The sequence below is a fragment of the Mycteria americana genome, chromosome 28, assembly GCF_035582795.1.
Source record: "Mycteria americana isolate JAX WOST 10 ecotype Jacksonville Zoo and Gardens chromosome 28, USCA_MyAme_1.0, whole genome shotgun sequence".
NCBI classification, from domain to species: Eukaryota; Metazoa; Chordata; class Aves; order Ciconiiformes; family Ciconiidae; genus Mycteria; species Mycteria americana.
The window spans coordinates 1,354,475-1,370,063 of NC_134392.1; the positions used below are offsets into that span (position 1 = coordinate 1,354,475).

The 15,589-nt window shown below is 71.5% G+C and overlaps 4 protein-coding genes across 6 annotated transcripts in view; 2 read left to right on the forward strand and 2 right to left on the reverse strand.

Annotated features, from left to right (window-relative positions):
- CALR (calreticulin) overlaps window positions 1-7,473 on the forward strand; it is a 31,331-nt gene extending 23,858 nt beyond the window's left edge. Inside the window, exons 2-10 of one of the 2 annotated variants that reach the window (XM_075525788.1) lie at window positions 4,407-4,547; window positions 5,463-5,564; window positions 5,653-5,856; window positions 5,952-6,046; window positions 6,126-6,335; window positions 6,415-6,528; window positions 6,602-6,745; window positions 6,819-6,911; window positions 6,986-7,473. In XM_075525788.1, the coding sequence (XP_075381903.1) occupies window positions 4,451-4,547; window positions 5,463-5,564; window positions 5,653-5,856; window positions 5,952-6,046; window positions 6,126-6,335; window positions 6,415-6,528; window positions 6,602-6,745; window positions 6,819-6,911; window positions 6,986-7,171 (1,245 nt within the window). In that variant the 5' untranslated portion in view covers window positions 4,407-4,450 and the 3' untranslated portion in view covers window positions 7,172-7,473. Of the gene's footprint in view, window positions 1-4,297; window positions 4,548-5,462; window positions 5,565-5,652; window positions 5,857-5,951; window positions 6,047-6,125; window positions 6,336-6,414; window positions 6,529-6,601; window positions 6,746-6,818; window positions 6,912-6,985 lie in introns of those variants that run through there. The other variant, XM_075525787.1, reaches the window with a different exon arrangement.
- On the reverse strand, window positions 108-3,375 carry FARSA (phenylalanyl-tRNA synthetase subunit alpha). Its single transcript, XM_075525805.1, has 13 exons — window positions 3,190-3,375; window positions 2,691-2,828; window positions 2,518-2,616; window positions 2,283-2,401; window positions 2,107-2,199; window positions 1,890-2,018; window positions 1,686-1,801; window positions 1,516-1,600; window positions 1,325-1,424; window positions 1,077-1,245; window positions 908-985; window positions 346-460; window positions 108-265 (listed from the first exon to the last, which is right to left on the reverse strand). The coding sequence occupies exons 1-13, from the start codon at window positions 3,343-3,345 to the stop codon at window positions 160-162; spliced, it is 1,503 nt and encodes a 500-aa protein (XP_075381920.1). The 5' UTR covers window positions 3,346-3,375; the 3' UTR covers window positions 108-159.
- A 155-nt stretch (window positions 7,474-7,628) lies between the features above and the next one.
- On the forward strand, window positions 7,629-11,786 carry RAD23A (RAD23 nucleotide excision repair protein A). 2 transcript variants are annotated; one of them, XM_075525803.1, is made up of 9 exons: window positions 7,629-7,806; window positions 8,488-8,649; window positions 8,729-8,907; window positions 9,209-9,264; window positions 9,638-9,768; window positions 9,857-9,932; window positions 10,387-10,517; window positions 10,598-10,753; window positions 11,277-11,786. In XM_075525803.1, exons 1-9 carry the CDS (start codon window positions 7,735-7,737, stop codon window positions 11,388-11,390), a joined length of 1,077 nt encoding a protein of 358 aa, XP_075381918.1. In that variant the 5' UTR covers window positions 7,629-7,734; the 3' UTR covers window positions 11,391-11,786. The 2 variants fall into 2 exon arrangements, with proteins under 2 accessions (XP_075381918.1, XP_075381919.1); XM_075525804.1 differs by having other exon boundaries at window positions 7,630-7,806; window positions 9,641-9,768.
- On the reverse strand, window positions 11,758-12,880 carry GADD45GIP1 (GADD45G interacting protein 1). The gene is made up of 2 exons (XM_075525808.1): window positions 12,544-12,880; window positions 11,758-12,185 (listed from the first exon to the last, which is right to left on the reverse strand). The coding sequence occupies exons 1-2, from the start codon at window positions 12,867-12,869 to the stop codon at window positions 11,831-11,833; spliced, it is 681 nt and encodes a 226-aa protein (XP_075381923.1). The 5' UTR covers window positions 12,870-12,880; the 3' UTR covers window positions 11,758-11,830.
- Window positions 12,881-15,589: the final 2,709 nt, after the last annotated feature.

A 15,589-nucleotide genomic window follows, 5' to 3' on the forward strand; every position in this document is an offset into this window, starting at 1 on the left:
TGTGAGGCCATGCCCTCCCCCCCACCCCCAGCCCCCTGTGCACAATAAACCCTCCCCAAGCGTCGGCCCACGCGTGGTCCCTGCCTCCGGCACAGACACAGGCACCCTGCTGGGCAAAGGGGCTTTATTGGGGGGCACCCCTCCCCGGGAGGACGGGCGCTAGGCGTCCAGGCGGCAGAGCGGGCTGTCGTAGACCATCTGCAGATTGACCCGGTGCCCCACCAGCTCCCGGATGTTGTTGATGCCATACTTGATCATGGTGGGGCTGGCACAGGAGAGGGGGGTCAGCAGGGGCGGGGATGGCCCCCTCCCCACGCCGGGGCCCCCGGCCGCCCCCCGACTCACCGCTCCAGCGAGAGCCCCCAGGCGATGACGGAGACGTTCTCGGGCAGCCCCATGGGCAGCAGCAGCTCGGGGCGGAAGACACCCGAATTCCCCACCTCCACCCACTTCTTCAGCCCTGGGGAGGGAGGTGGGGGCCCGCAGGGGGTGAGGTGGGGTCCCCAACCATGGGGCACTCCAGAGACCCCCTACCTCAGAGAGAGTGAGACCAGGCCACCCCATATTGGAACCCTAGAGCCTCACCACCCCATAGCGGCACTTCCCCCCCCGCCCCGGGAAGGTGGCTAGGCTGATGCCCACGCGATAGGACCACCCCCAAAAGTGGGGGGGCACCCCAAAGGCCCCACAGGGGAGAGAATGAGACTAAGCTGGCTGCCACCCCAAAAAGTCACCCAATTTCACCCCCACTCTGTGGAGGCACATGCAGACTGTGGGGTTTCCCCCCCCCCCCCCCATTCTGTGGATGCACACATAGACCCTGGGGCTCCTTGGGGTGCCCACGCAGACCCCCAGGACCCCCTTTTTCCATGGGGGGAGCCAGGAAGACCCCCGGGGCCCCCCTCACCCTCATGGTAGCTGAACACCTCCATGCTGGGCTCCGTGTAGGGGTTATAGGCTGGCTTGAAACGCAGCTGGGTGATACCTGGGGACGGAGAGAGGGGACACAGAGGGACATGAGCGGGCCCTGGGGAGTCCCCGGCCCCTCCGTGTGCCCCCCCCCGTGCCCCCTGTACCCAGCTTGGTGAAGAACTGCCGGAGGATGCCCATGAGGTGGCCGAGGGTGAGGCCGCGGTCGGCCACCACCCCCTCCACCTGGTGGAACTCGGCCAGGTGGGTGGCGTCCAGGCTCTCGTTGCGGAAGACGCGGTCGATGGAGAAGTACTTCACCGGGGAGAACTTCTCCTGGAGGGTGGCATAGGAGGGGTAGGGTCAGGCGGGGCCCCCCCAACCCCCCCCCCGTGCCCCCCCAGACCTGTCCCACCTGGCGGGCCAGCCGGTAGAGCATGCGGGCGCTGGCTGACGTGGTGTGGGTGCGCAGCAGGTTCCTCCGCGCCTCCTCCAGCCGCCACTCGTACTTGTACCTGTGGGGGCGGCTCAGCGGGGACGGGGGCACGGCCTGGGCATGGGGGGCATGGCCCCCCAACCCCACCCGCCCCGTGGTCTCGCCCTCACCCCTGCGAGCCATAGCCTCCCTGCGAGTGGACCTTCTTCACCTTGGCCGTGTAGCCGGCAGGCAGCTCAGGGGCCTCGGCGGGGTCTGGGGGGGCACAGACAGGGAAGGGGGGCGGGTGGTCAGCGGAGTTTTGGGGGCCCCTGTACCCCCCCCCGCCCCCAGCACCCACCCTGCAGGAAGAAGGTGTCGTGCTGGTCGCGGGCCGGGTGCTGCTGGGGTTGGAAGAGGGCGTCGAAGTTCCAGAAGGAGCTCTCCACAAAGTTGTCGGTGGGCATCTCCGTGAACCTGGGGGGCCGTGGCGTCAGGGGGGGCCGTGGCGTCAGGGGGGCCGTGCCCCCCGGCCAGGGCCGCCCCCGGGGTGCCCCCCACTCACCCCATCTCCAGGAAGATCTGGCGGAGTTGGGAGCGCACCTTCAGCAGGGGGTGGAGGTGGCCGCAGGCGGGCGGCAGCCCCAGCGCCGAGAAGTTGTAGGGCTTGAAGGGCAGCTGCCGCCAGGAGCCCCTGCGGGCGGGGCCAGGGGGTCACGGCGGGGTCAGGGGGGCACGGCGGGGCCAGGGGGGCACGGCGGGGCCGACCCCCCCCGACTCACGTGGCAATCATCTCCGGCGTCAGCTCCGTCTCCTGCCGCGACACCGCCGTGCTGAAGGCGCTGCCCTTGCGGATCCAGTAGGATTTGAGGGTGCTGGGGAGCGCGGGGGGGGTCAGGGGGGCGCAGGGGGGTTAGGGGGGCGCCCCCAGACCTGCCGCCCCCCCGTCCCCGCTCACACTTCCAGCAGCAGCTTCCTCCTCTTCAGCTCGGCGCGCTCCCGCTCGGGCAGGCTCTCGGCCTCCCCCCGCTGCACCCGCCGCAGGCTCTGCTGCACCCCGTCCTGCACCTCTGCCACCTGCGGGAGACGGGTGGGGCGTGGGGGGACACCGGGGACGGGCAGGGCACGGGGGCAGGATGTGGGACAGACCCCGGCCCCCCGGGGCCCCCCGTCTGACGCCCCTGGACACTCACGGCGCGGAGGACGCGGGGGCCGCCGGGCGCCCCCTTCTCCAGGCGCAGCCACTTGTTGGCCATGGCCTTGCTGAAGCCCACGGAGCCGCCGGGCAGCTTCTGCGGGGAGGGGGCGGCCGTGAGGGACCCGGTGCCCCCCCGGGGTCCCCCTCCCCGGCGCCCCCCGCGCTCACCATGGCGTCGCTCTGGGGCAGCCCCTCCGCCGGGAGGCTCTGGAAGAGCCGCACCTCGGGGCTGCCGTCCCGCAGCACCTCCGCGCCCTCGGGGCTCAGCTCCCACCGCGTGGCCGCCCGCGCCTCCGCCTCGATCACCTGCGGGGACCGGCACCGGGGTCGGCACCGGGACCAGCACCGGCACCGGGGCCGGGACCGGGACCAGCACCAGGATCGGGGTCAGCACCGGGACTGGGACCGGCACCGGGACCAGGACCAGGGCCAGCACCGGGACCGCGATCAGGGCCGACACCGGGACCAGGACCAGGGCCAGCACCGGGACCAGCGCCGGCACCGGGACCGCGACCGCGGGCGGGACCGGCACCGGGACCACCGCCGGCGCGGGACCAGCACAGGACCGGGACCAGGGCCAGCACCGGGATCGGCGCCGGCGCCGGTGCCCTGGGGCTCCCCTCGCCCGCGGCCCCGTGCCCCGGTCCCGGCGCCCCGCCGCTCCCACCTCCCCCAGCGCCTGGAGGCTCTTGACGGCGCCCACGAGCGTCTGGTGGTCGAGGCCGAGCGCGGCGGCCGCCTCCAGGCTGCAGAGGCCCCCGCCGGGCCCCGCCGCCTCCCGCTCCAGCCGCTGCAGCAGCAACTCGGCCACGCTCGGCGACATCGCGGCGGCCGGAAGCGCTCCCCACGCTGCCCGGAAGCGGTGGCGCCGCGCGGGGCGGGGCGCGTCGGGCGCCATCTTGAGAGTGGCGGGGCGCCATCTGGAGAGTGGCGGGGCGCCATCTTGAGTGTGGCGGGGACCCCGGGGTGGCTGGGGGGGGGGGGGAGACCGCCGGGTGCTGCCGGAGGCCGGTGACGTCGCGAGGCTGCAGAGTGACGTCATGAGGCGCTAGGAGACTTTACCACACAGCCCAGCGCGCACCCTGAGCCTGCGAGTGTCCGACTGCCGTGCCAGGCCGGTTCCCCCCGCCTCATGCCAGGGAGTGCCGTCGGCCGCAGTGATGCCCCCACGTCACCCCCAGATCCGTCACCATGGCAACAACGACCCCAGGCACGGTTTGCCGTCCCGTCATTGTGGTGACACCGACCCCAGGCACCCCGTCGCCACGACGACAGCCCCTGTGGCCAGATCCGGGGGGCGCCAGTGCCTCGTTAGCGCAGCCCTCTGGCCTGCTCCTTCCTGGGTTTCACATGCGCTGTGACATCATTGGACGTGTTACATCATCATTGCATCACACGTTCATATTACATCATTAATCCCTCAGGCGAGAGGGAGACCCCCGTCCCGTGTGTCGTGTCCCGCCTATTCCCCTGCCGTGCCGGGGCCCCAACCCTCTTCCCGGGGCCATTCTGGGATGGCGAGCACCGCCCCCCACGTGGTCCGCAGGAGGCCTGGCCCTTTAAGAGCGCCCGTCCCCACGTGACCGCGGTGACGCACCCCGCGGAGGGAGGACAGGAGCGCGCGGGCGGGGGGGGGGGCGTCTCCGTCCGAACGCGTGGTCGCTCCTCATTGGCCGTCGTGCTCAGCCAATGGGAAGCGGCCATCTGGGACGCCAACGTTCGGGGGCGCCGTCGCCGCCGGCCAGCGGGCGGCCGGCCAATGGCAGCGGGCTCTGCACGGGCGCGGGCCAATGGGCCGGGGCCGGGGGCGGGCCGAGGGGCGGTGGGCAGATAAAAGCGGGCGCCGCCGCCGCCCCCCTCCGCAGTGCCGGGCGCCGCCGGGCCGGGAGGGAGGGCACGACCGGGCCGCGTCGCGTGGGACCGCCGCCATGAGCTGCCTCAGCCTCCCCGTCGCGCTCGGCGCCCTCCTGGCGCTGGCGGCGGCCGGGCCCACCCAGTTCTTCCGGGAGGAGTTCGGGGACGGAGGTGAGGGGGGGCCGGGGTGGGGGTCTCCTGAGGTATAGGGGGTTGAGGGGGAGGCCCCTGAAGCGAGGGAGGCGGCTGTGGGGACCCGGGGTGTTCCCTGAGGCGAGGGAGGGTACGGGGGGGCGTGGAGGCCTCCCCTGGGCTGAAGGTCGGGGGCTGTCCTGCGTATGGGAGTGGATAGGGGGCGAGGGGTCTCACCTGGGCTGAGGAGGAGGAGGGTCATACCAGGGTGAAGGATTTGGGCGGAGGGGGGTAAGGGGCATTAGAGGGATGGGGGGGCGAGGCCTCTGGGTGAGATAAGGGGGGCTGAGAGATGTAGGAGAGGGGTAGGGGTCAGGAGAAAGATTGGGGGGGGGGGGCGGGTCAGGGCCTGCTTGGATGGGTGGTCCTGGGGAGAACTTTGTGTAGGAGGTCTGCCCTAGGCTAGGGAATGGGGCCCTGGGAGGACACAGGGGGCTGAGACGCCCCCCCAGCTTGGGGGGCCAGAGAAGATGTGGATTCAGTGGATGGGGGCTGTCAGGAGTGGGGGCCCTCAAGGGGTAGGGGTTCCTCACTGGGGAAGTGACATTTGGGAATGGGTTGTTCCCCACGGGTGGAGGCCAGACAGGAGCTGGCTCATGATGGGGGCTTGTCCTTCCCTGGGACCCCAAGTCCTCCTGCAGCCCCACAGCAAGACACACCCCAAGATCTGAGCTCCCTCTGGGGCTCCCAGCAGTGGGGGGGAAGGGGAGGAGGAGCAATGTGGGGGGTCCAGCTTTGGCTGTGGGTGCAGGGGGGCAGCTCTCCTCGATGGGCTCCTCCAGAGTGTGAAGGGCCTCAGGAGCTGCCCTGCTTCCGGCTCTGCACTGGGGGGGCAGACCCGACTCCCCAGCTATGGGGAGGGGACTCAAGGTCCTGAGCGCTTCCCTTCCGCAGATGCCTGGACCCGCCGGTGGGTGGAATCGAAGCACAAGCCTGACTACGGCCGGTTTGTCCTCACGGCTGGGAAGTTTTACGGTGATGCCGAGAAGGACAAAGGTGAGGGGACCCCCGGGGCCAGGCCGTGCTGGGTGGGGACCCCTGGGCCCAGGAGCCCCCCCCACCCCAACGTGCCTGCGTCCTGCAGGGATCCAGACGAGCCAGGATGCCCGGTTCTACGCCATCTCCTCCCGCTTTGAGCCCTTCAGCAACCGGGACAAGACGCTGGTGGTGCAGTTCACAGTGAAGCACGAGCAGAACATCGACTGTGGCGGTGGCTACGTCAAGCTCTTCCCGGCCAGCCTGAACCAGGAGGACATGCATGGCGACTCAGAGTACAATATCATGTTCGGTGGGTCCCTGACCCCCCCCCCCCCCCCCCCCCCCCCCCCCCGTGGCCCCCCGTGGTGGTGTGTGTGGGGCCCCCCTCACCCCCTGTCCCTCCAGGCCCCGACATCTGCGGCCCCGGCACCAAGAAGGTCCATGTCATCTTCAACTACAAGGGGAAGAACGTCCTCATCAACAAGGACATCCGCTGCAAGGTGGGGGGGGGGGGGGGGGGCTGGCCCTGCCCTGCCCCATGGGGGGTCTCCGGCCCTGCTGAGCTGCCCCTCCCCGCAGGACGATGAGTTCACCCACCTCTACACACTGGTGGTTCGGCCCGACAACACCTACGAGGTGAAGATCGACAACGCGCGGGTGGAGTCGGGCAGCCTGGAGGAAGACTGGGACTTCCTGCCCCCCAGGAAGATCAAGGACCCCGATGCCCGGAAACCCGACGACTGGGATGAGCGGGCCAAGATTGATGACCCTGAGGACACCAAACCTGAGGTGGGGGAGGGGGGGGCCTCTGAGGGGGGGGGGCTCTGGGGTGGTGCAGCAGTGCCCTGACCCCGTCTGGCCCCCCCAGGACTGGGACAAGCCTGAGCACATCCCTGACCCTGACGCCAAGAAGCCAGAGGACTGGGATGAGGAGATGGATGGGGAGTGGGAGCCCCCTGTCATCCAGAACCCCGAGTACAAGGTGAGGCCGGGGGTCTGCGGGGTCTCCAGGGGATGGGGCTGTGCCCCCCCTGACCCCCCTGCTACTCCCCCAGGGCGAGTGGAAGCCCCAGCAGATTGACAACCCTGACTACAAGGGGAAGTGGGTGCACCCCGAGATCGACAACCCTGAGTACAGCCCTGACCCCCACCTCTATGCCTACGACAGCTTTGGTGTCATCGGTCTCGACCTCTGGCAGGTGCGTGGGGCGGTGTCACCTCTGGTGTCCTGTGTGTGTCCCCTGGACCCCCCTGAATGCCCCTGTCCCACAGGTGAAGTCTGGCACCATCTTTGACAACTTCCTCATCACGGATGATGAGAAGCTGGCGGAGGAGATCGGGAATGAGACCTGGGGAGCCACCAAGGTAGGGGAGGGGATGGGGCTGGACCCTGGGACCCCCCTGGTGACCCCCCCGGTGACCCCCCCCATGTCCCGCAGGAGGCAGAGAGGAAGATGAAGGAGCAGCAGGACGAGGAGCAGCGGAAGAAGCAGGAGGAGGAGGAGAAGCAGCAGAAGGAGGAGGAGGGGGACGAGGAGGGGGACGGGGACGAGGAGGAGGAGGACGAGGAGGAGCCCGAGGCTGAGCCCGAGGAGGCGGAGGCGGCCCCGCGGGACGAGCTGTGAGGGGCGGTGCGGCCCGGCCGGCCCCGGGGCGGGACCGTAATGTCTCTGTGAGACCTGGACTCTTTTCTATGGGCGTCGCCGCCCGCCCGCCTGCGGGCCCGGGGAGCGGGGGGGGAGGGCCGGGCCGGGCCCCCCGCGGGGCGAGGACTCAGGAACGGCGCCGGGCCCGGTACCGCGGGGGCGGGGGGTGGGCGGGGGTGCGGCACCCCCCCGGTACGGGCGGGGGTGGGGCTCCGCGGGCGCACGTGACTGTACGGGTGTCGCGATCCGGTTTCTATTAAATTAACGCTCGTCCCGGCCTCCGCTCCGCTGCCTCCGCCCGCGCCATCTTCCCGCGCCGCCGCCGCCATTTTGTGCCGCCGCGCGCCTCACGTGATAGGGGCGCCGCGCCCTTCCCCCCGTCACGTGACGGGGGCGCCGTCGGGCGGGAGGGAAGGCGGGCAGGGCCTGCGCCGTGACGCAATTCCGGCCGCGCGTCACGTGCCGGAAGCGGCGGGGCGCCTAAGATGGCGGCGGCGTGAGTTGCATGTTGTGGGGCCGCCGGGAGGAGCCGCCGCCGCGCCATGGCGGTGACCGTGACGCTGAAGACGCTGCAGCAGCAGACCTTCAAGATCCGCATGGAGCCGCACGAGACGGTGAGCGCGGCCCGGGCGGGCGCGGCCGGCGGCGGCCCGCGGGGCGGGCGGGGCTGGGCCTCACCCCCCGCCGGCCTGGGGCGGCCCCGATCCTGGTCCTGCCCGTGGCGGGGCCGGGGGAGGGGGGGGGGATCCGGGTTCCCCCGGAGTGGGAAAGCCCGGGGCTTCTGCGCCGCTGCGTTGCCGTTCGTTCCCTGCCCCCTCCCGCCCCGGCTGAGGATGGAGCCGTCTGCGGGGTACGCGGCGGGGGGGGATCGCCCCCCCCCGCACGGCCCGGCCGGGGCCGTTCTGTTTCTCCTGCCTCCGTTTGGGTGGCGGTACTGGGTGCCGTGCTCGCTGCAGCGTCAGCTGTTGGGGGCGGGGGTCCTGTCATTGTGCAGCCTGGGGCTCCCTAGTGCCCCCCGCGGGGGTGGCTCGGCTGCCTGGGTGCTCTGCACACCGGGGAGATCTCGAGCGGGGAATTATTTGGGCGGGGCTGAATATCGGGGGGGGCTGAACCCCCCCCCGGACTCAGAGCACCTCCCCAGCTAGTGCCTGCCTCCCCCCAGAGGCTGTCCCTCCGCTGGCCCCAGATGGGACGATGACTGCCCTGTCTCGGGGGCCCTTGTTGGTGTTGGTGGGACCCTGTGTGTTGGGGTGACCCCGTTTGGGGGCTGCCCCCCTCACCTCCTGCGCCCCCAGGTGCGGGCGTTGAAGGAGAAGATTGAGGCGGAGAAGGGCAGCGATGCCTTCCCCGTGGCTGGGCAGAAGCTCATCTATGCCGGGAAGATCCTGAGCGATGATGTCCCCATCCGCGAGTACCGCATTGACGAGAAGAACTTTGTGGTTGTCATGGTGACCAAGGTGGGACCCCGCAGATCTCCCCCCAAAACGGATCCCCTCCCAGACCCCCCCCTGCCAGCTCACGACCCCCCTCCTGCAGGCCAAGTCGGCGCTGGGCACCGCAGCCTCTGAGGCTGGAGCTGGAGGCACCTCAGAGCCTCCCGTGGCACCGGGGCCCCCCCCGGCCGCTGACACCGTCCCCCCGCCGCCTGCCGCCCCCAGTGAGGAGACGCCGTCCCATGATCTCCCTCCACTCGCCCTCTCGGAGCCTGCGGCGGGGTAAGGGGGGATAGAGAGAGCCCTAAGGAGGGGGAACCGGGGGGTGGGGAGTCTAACTCTGTTAGATCCTGTGGCTGGGGGACGTGGGGGACCGGAGAGGCTGAAGCAAAGTGTTTGGGGGGGGCTGCAGGGGATTAAGGGCCAGTACAGGGACTGGGGGGGGCAGTAGCAGGGCAGTGGGGGCTGGGTCTGGGCCAGCACGGAGGGGGGTAGTGGGCTACAGGGGGTTTTGGGGGGGCTGGCTGTGCCCCGGAGTTCTCAGAAAGGCGCCGGCTGCCACATCTCTCTCTTGAATCCACAGCTCTGTTCCCCCCCCAGGTAGTGCGGGGCGCTCGGCCGACGCCGCCTCCACCCTCGGTGGGTGCCAGGGGGTGTGGGATGGGGGGAGGGGCAGGAGGGGGAGGGATGTGGAGGGATCCCTGGGGTGTGGGGACTGGGGGTCCACAGAGATTTGGTGGGGGCGGGGCTTCCCAGCGTGCGGTGGTTCCTGGCATGGGGAGGCCTCTGGGAATAGGAGGAGGTTGAGGGCGGGTCCTGAGCAGGGATGGAGGAGAGGGGGAGGTGTTGTGGAAGATGCTGTGGGGGTCTCCAGGTGAGGGAACGGGGTAGATAAATGGGGATCTGTGAAGTTCACGGGGCAGTGAAGGCAAATTGGAGCGGCAGGGGGGTGGGGGTCTTGGGGCCGGGGGGGTCCTGGGGGGTCCCAGGACCAGCGCTGACATGGGACCAGCAGTGACGGGCTCGGAGTACGAGACGATGCTGACGGAGATCATGTCGATGGGGTACGAGCGGGAGCGGGTGGTGGCCGCGCTGCGTGCCAGCTACAACAACCCCCACCGTGCCGTCGAGTACCTGCTGACGGTGAGCCGGGGGGGGGTGTGGGGGGTGTGGGGGGGTCCCGGGGGCGGGGCGGGGGGCTCAGGGCCCCCCTGACCCCCACTGTCCCCAGGGCATCCCCGGCAGCCCGGAGCCCGAGCGCCCGCCGGTGCAGGAGAGCCGCCCCCCAGAACAGCCGGTGCCTGAAGGTCGGTGGGTGGGGCTGCGTCGGGACACGCCCAGGGGGCGGGGCTGTGGCGGACCACACCCAGCAGGCTCAGTGTCGGGTGGGGCTCGGGGCTCCTCCCCAGTGGGCGGGCTTGGGGTGTACTTGGGAGCCGTCCAGCTGGAGGTGTGGCCTGGACGCTCCGCCTTCCTGGGGGTGTGGCCTAGTGCTTAGAACCGCCCCCAAGGACACCCCACCTGGTTCCCTGCCCAGGGGCGTGGTTCTGATGGAGGGGTGTGGCCTGGGCGGACCCTGCCCCCTTTGTGGGTGTGGCTTGGCTGGAGGGAGGGGGGGGCAGTGCTTGGGGCGGGCCCACTGCCCCAGGGCGGGGCTTGAGGAGGCTCTTCCTCCTGGGGGGGTGGGGGTGTGTCTCACCAGGCCCCTCCCCGTGGGTGTAGCCTGGCCACGCCCCACCCACTGACCCCACCCACCCGCAGGGGAGAACCCGCTGGAGTTCCTGCGGGAGCAGCCCCAGTTCCAGAACATGCGGCAGGTGATCCAGCAGAACCCGGCCCTGCTACCCGCCCTGCTCCAGCAGCTGGGCCAGGAGAACCCCCAGCTGCTCCAGGTACCCGGCAGCCCCGGGACCCCTGTGGGATCCCCCTGCCATCCCCCGACTCACCCCCTGCCCCTCTCTCCCTCCCCCAGCAAATCAGCCAGCACCAGGAGCAGTTCATCCAGATGCTGAACGAGCCGCTGGGGGAGCTGGGCGACCTCGAGGGGGAGATGGGCGCCATCGGGGATGAGTCCCCCCAGATGAACTACATCCAGGTGACGCCTCAGGAAAAAGAAGCCATAGAAAGGGTAAGGGCAAGGGGGCACCACGGCAGCACCGGCTCTCAGCCGTCGGCAGGGTGCAGGGGGAGCTGCTTGCTGTCAGTAGGGACCAGAGTTAATAGCGTGGCTGATCTGCGGACAGGAGTCGCTGCAGGGGATGTCGAGCCAGCAGTAGGAACGGGAGTTTGCAGTGCTGAGGAAGTCGGGGAAGCAGCCCACTTAGAACTGTTGTTAGGGCGCAGAGTTAATGCTGCTGGGAGGGACGGTATCCTTGTAGCTGTTCAGAATGGCAGCAGTTGGGCTGTGGTCACTGGACTCCAGAGCTAACAGCGGCAGAAAGCAGCTGTTAGTGGGAGCCAGAACAGCAAGAGCTCCTTTCAGCCACTGTTAGGGACCAGAATTAGGCCTCCCAACGGGTCGTGTACAGAGCTAACGCCGGTAGGGCACGCAGTGAGAGCTACCGTTAGGGTCCAGAGTTAACAGCGGCGGGGGGAAGCTGTGCCTGCCCCGGGGTGTCAGTAGGGCCCAGTGTTAACGCTCCCCCCTGCAGTTGAAGGCGCTGGGCTTCCCCGAGAGCCTGGTGATCCAGGCCTACTTCGCCTGTGAGAAGAACGAGAACCTGGCGGCCAACTTCCTGCTCAGCCAGAATTTCGACGACGACTGAGGGGCCGGGGCAGGCGCCCCCTCCCCTCCCCCACCTCCGGGGGGGGGGCAGGGGGCCCACGCTGCCTCCTGGGGGGGTCCCACCGCAGGGGGGGACACACAGCTCTGCACGGCCCCCCCTCCCTGGGGCTGTGGGTATGGCTCTGCCTTTTGGGGAAGGGCGGGACTGGGACCCCCATTGGGCCCCAGCCCTGCCACACCCCAAGGGAGCAGCAGCCATTGGTGGAGCCCCCCACACTGGGGGGGTGCTCGGCAAACCGCTTTCTCCTGTCCCGTGTCCCCCTCCCCCCCCCGCCCCGCCCCCCCTCCCCCGTTCGGCCCTGGGGGGGTGGGGGGGCGGCACCACGGGAAGAACCAGAACGCGGGGGAAGATATTAAACGCAGAATTTTAAACCCGTTTTGGGGTCACGTGGGTGTGATTTGGGCAGAGGAGCAGGGGCCTCAGGAGGAGACGGCCCCTGTGCTCTCGGGGGGGGCCCTCGGCAGGGGCTGGGAGGCAGCAGCAGCCTCGGCAGCGGCCATGGCACTGCGGGCGGCCTCCTCCCGCTCCTGCCGCCGGCGCCGCTTCTCCTCCTGCCGCTGCCGCCGCTCCAGGTCCTGCAGCAGCGCCTGGGCCTGGGGGCTGCCGCGGGGGGGGGTCCCGGGGCGGGGGGGCCCCCCCAGCCCCGCCTCAGCCAGCAGCCGCTGCCGCCTTGCCGCCTCCTGCCGCGCTCGCTCCCGCGCCTGCGCCCGCTCCTGCCGCCAGGCGCTCACCCGCGCCGGCATCGCTGCCAGGTTGCGGGCCACCAGCTGCTGCCTGGGGGGACAGAGCAGGGACCCCCCGGGCTGGGGACACCCCCAACCCTGCATTCCCCCCGGTCCCAGTTCTCCCCGTGCCCACGGTTCTCCCCAGTGCGTTCCCGGGCCTGGTCCCGTTTCTCCCCGGTTTTCCCCAGTTCATCCCGCAGACCCCGATCCCGGTTCTCCCAGTGACCCCAGTTCTCCCTGTGTCTCCCCGGCCCCCGGGCCGTTTCTCCCAGTTTTCACCGGTGCCCCCAGCTCCCAGTCCCGGTTCCCCCGGTGCTCCCCCAGGCCCTGACCCCGGTTCTCCCGGCATCCCCCCCAAACCCGGTCCCAGTTCTCCCCGTGCCCCCAGACCCGCCACCCCGCCCCACCTCTCCTCGCGCCGCCGCGCCTCCTCCCGCTCCCGCCGGTCCAGCGCCGCCTCCACCTCCCGCAGCGGCGGGTCCCACTCGCGCTCCTCCGCCTCCGCCGCCCGCAGCCGCTCGGGGTCCGGCCAGAGCCTCCAAGCCGGCACCGCCGCCGCCTCCCCCAGCCGCCCGAACAGCCGCGCCGCCGCCCGCAGGTCCGCGGGGTCCGCCGGGCCCCGGCCCCGGCCCGTGCCGCGCCGCAGCGGGGCCGCCCGGTAGGGCCGCGCTGGGGCCGCGATCGCCAGCGGGACTCGGGCCCGGGCCAGCGCTCGCCCCCAGTGTGCCGCCATCTTGGGGGGACGACGGAAGTGACGTCCCGGAAGCGGTGGAGAGCGAGGGCGGAAGCCGGGCCGTGAGGTGACGGGGGGGGGGGCCGGAGCGGGGGAGGAGTCGGTGGCGGGGTGCGGTGGGGTGGGGTGGGGGGACGCCAACGGGGATGGGGGGCCCCGATGGTGGGGATGGCTCATAACGGGGGGAGGGGGTGTCTCATACCGGGGGGGACCCTTTTGGTGTCGGGGAGCCCCCGGGGGGGCTCCGCCCTGGGGCGGGGGACGGCGGGGACCCCGGCCCGGGGCTGGCAGCGGGGTGGGGGGTCGCTCCCCGCCGCCATGCTCCCAAACCGCCGCCCCTCCCCCGGGGGGGGGGGTTGGGCTCGGCGCGGGCTCCCCTCCCCCCGGCCCCCCCAAACCTTTTCACTGGCAGCCAAACCCCGGGGCGCACGGCCAAGGCCGCGGCCGCCTTAACCCCTCCCTGCCCGGGCCCGGGCCCCCCGCCCTCCCGGCCCTCCCGCCCCCCCCGCGCCGAGGCGCAGCCCCCGGACGCCGGGGTCCCCTGGGGGGGGCCCCGGGGGGGGTCGGGTGGCGGGAAAAGGGGGTGTGGGGCACCCGGCCGCCTGGGACCGCTCCCCACGTGGGCCCCACGGGGGGGCCGGGGCCCCCGGACGCCTGGGTCCGCTCCCCGCCCGCCCCCGGCTGGAGCTGCCGGGGGCCGGGGGGGGGCGGGGGGAGCCCTAATGGCTTCCAGGCCTCGGCAGCCGGCGAAAACGCGCTGCTAACCAGAGCCAAAATCCCCCGAAATCGCCCCAAAACGTTCCCCAGGCTTCCCGGGGGTGGGGGACCCAGGCGTCCTGGCCCCCCCACCCCCACTGCAGCCCACAGGGCCTCCCCCCCCCCCCCCCCCCAGCTGGGGGACCCAGGTGTCCGGGCTCCCGGCCCCCCCGCAGTGAACCCAGGGCCCCCCTAAACCCGGCCAAGGGGAGGGGCTGGAAACCGGCCCATTTTGGGGCAGTTTTGCCCGATTTTGGGGCCTCTGCGGTTCCTTCACTCCTGCCTTTGTCCTTCCCCGCTGTCGAGACCCCACAGCCCCGGGTTTAGCCGGGGGGGGGCATTTCTCCCCACCCAGGTTTTTCCTGTCCAGCCTCAGGGGGGAGGGGGGCAGCTCCGGACGCCTGGGTCCCCGTCCCATGCGTGTCCCCGGGGCTGGCAGATGACATGCTGTGGTGTCAGCGCCTGTCCTGGCGCGTCGTTGCGTGTCGCGGTGTGTCAGGGTATGTCACGGTGTGTCGGGGCGTGTCATTGCAGGTCACAGCGTGTCACAGCGTGTCAGGGCGTGTCGTTGCAGGTCACAGCGTGTCAGGGCGTGACATTGCATGTGGTGGTGTGTACGAGCGCTGGGCCCCCCCCCCGCTCGGCTCCATCTGCAGCCCCAGCCGGTTGCGGTGGCGCTGGGGGGGGCTCGATGGGCCCCGTGCAACGCACGTCGGCTGCACATGCGTGTGCGCGGGGACACGGGGACTCGGACATGCCGGACCCCTGGGTCCCCTCTGGCCATGGGGTGCACCAGGTGCCCGGACACGTGGGACCACCCCATTCTCGGGTCCCCCCCCTCGGTGCCTGGAGGGGACAGGCAGGGCTGGGGGCTTTGTGGAGCCGCCCGTGTCCCCCCCCCGCGATGGCCGTGCCCTCCCGTGGCAGCAGCCCAGCGTGGGGGAGTGCCACAGCTGTGCCCACCCTCCCCTCCCCCACCCGCGGGGGGACCCAGGCGTCCGGGGGGGGGGGGATGCTGAGACCTCCCCCCCCCCCGCCGAGGTCCCCTCCAGCCACGGCTCCCCTGACCCCATGGCACCTGACCACGGTGATGTCTGTGGCGCCCCAAAGCCGGGGCCCCTCGTGCCACCCCTCGGTGCTTTGGGCCGTGGCAGTGACGGTGCCTCCGGCAGCGAAGGGGTGACGGTGGCGGTGGCGGCGGTGCCAGCGCTGGCACCGGGCGGTGACAGATGGTGGAGGGACGCGGCTGCAGCCAGAATGACAGATGAGGCTGCCGCCGCCGCCGTCACCGCCACTGCCACTGTCACTGCCACTGTCACTGTCACCCACACCGCCAACGGCACCGTCACTGCCACTGTCACTGCCATCGGCACTGGCACTGTCACGACACAGTCACCGGCACTGTCATTGTCATGGCACTGGCAGCACGCTGGCACTGCCGCCGGCACTGTCACCACCACAGCGCTGTCACCAGCGCTGCCACTGTCACCGGCATTGCCACTGTCACCACCGCAGCACTGGCACTGGCACTGCCACGGCACTGCCACCGCCGCTGTCACGGCACAGTTGCCACGGCGGCCGCTGCGCTGTGCTGCCTCTCTCCCTGCTGCCACCACCGGCACTGCCACCGCTGCTGTCACTCTCATCCGTGGGGACCCACGGTGGCCCCCGGGTCCCTCTCGCCGGGGCCCTGCGGCTGCGGGGTCCCTGCAGGGGGGGGTGTGCGCAGGGGCAGGGGCGCGGACGGGGCAGGTGGGGGACGCGTGTACTCACGACCCCCGTGTGTCCCCCCCCGTGGTCCCCGCAGGGGCGTGTCCCACCCCGGCGGGGGCGTGTCCACAGGGGCGGGGGCGTGTCCCGCGGCAGAGGAGGGCGGAGCCCCGCCGCGAGGGGGCGGTCCCAGGGCGGGCCCGGGGGCGGGGCCTGGCGGGGGCGGGGCCGTCGCGGCGCTTCCCGCGGCAAAA

What these genes read in the sequence shown, in the direction of transcription:
- FARSA (XM_075525805.1), bottom strand. Translation starts at nt 3,345, where the DNA reads ATGTCGCCGAGCGTGGCCGAGTTGCTGCTGCAGCGGCTGGAGCGGGAG. An exon ending in GGAGGCTATGGCTCGCAGGG is followed by an intron (nt 1,425 to 1,515) that starts GTGAGGGCGAGA and finishes CCGCCCCCACAG; the next exon opens with GTACAAGTACGAGTGGCGGC. An exon ending in TCTACCGGCTGGCCCGCCAG is followed by an intron (nt 1,246 to 1,324) that starts GTGGGACAGGTC and finishes GCCACCCTCCAG; the next exon opens with GAGAAGTTCTCCCCGGTGAA.
- RAD23A (XM_075525803.1), top strand. Translation starts at nt 7,735, where the DNA reads ATGGCGGTGACCGTGACGCTGAAGACGCTGCAGCAGCAGACCTTCAAG. An exon ending in TGGTTGTCATGGTGACCAAG is followed by an intron (nt 8,650 to 8,728) that starts GTGGGACCCCGC and finishes CCCCTCCTGCAG; the next exon opens with GCCAAGTCGGCGCTGGGCAC. An exon ending in CGACGCCGCCTCCACCCTCG is followed by an intron (nt 9,265 to 9,637) that starts GTGGGTGCCAGG and finishes ACATGGGACCAG; the next exon opens with CAGTGACGGGCTCGGAGTAC.
- GADD45GIP1 (XM_075525808.1), bottom strand. Translation starts at nt 12,869, where the DNA reads ATGGCGGCACACTGGGGGCGAGCGCTGGCCCGGGCCCGAGTCCCGCTG. An exon ending in GCGCGGCGGCGCGAGGAGAG is followed by an intron (nt 12,186 to 12,543) that starts GTGGGGCGGGGT and finishes CTGTCCCCCCAG; the next exon opens with GCAGCAGCTGGTGGCCCGCA.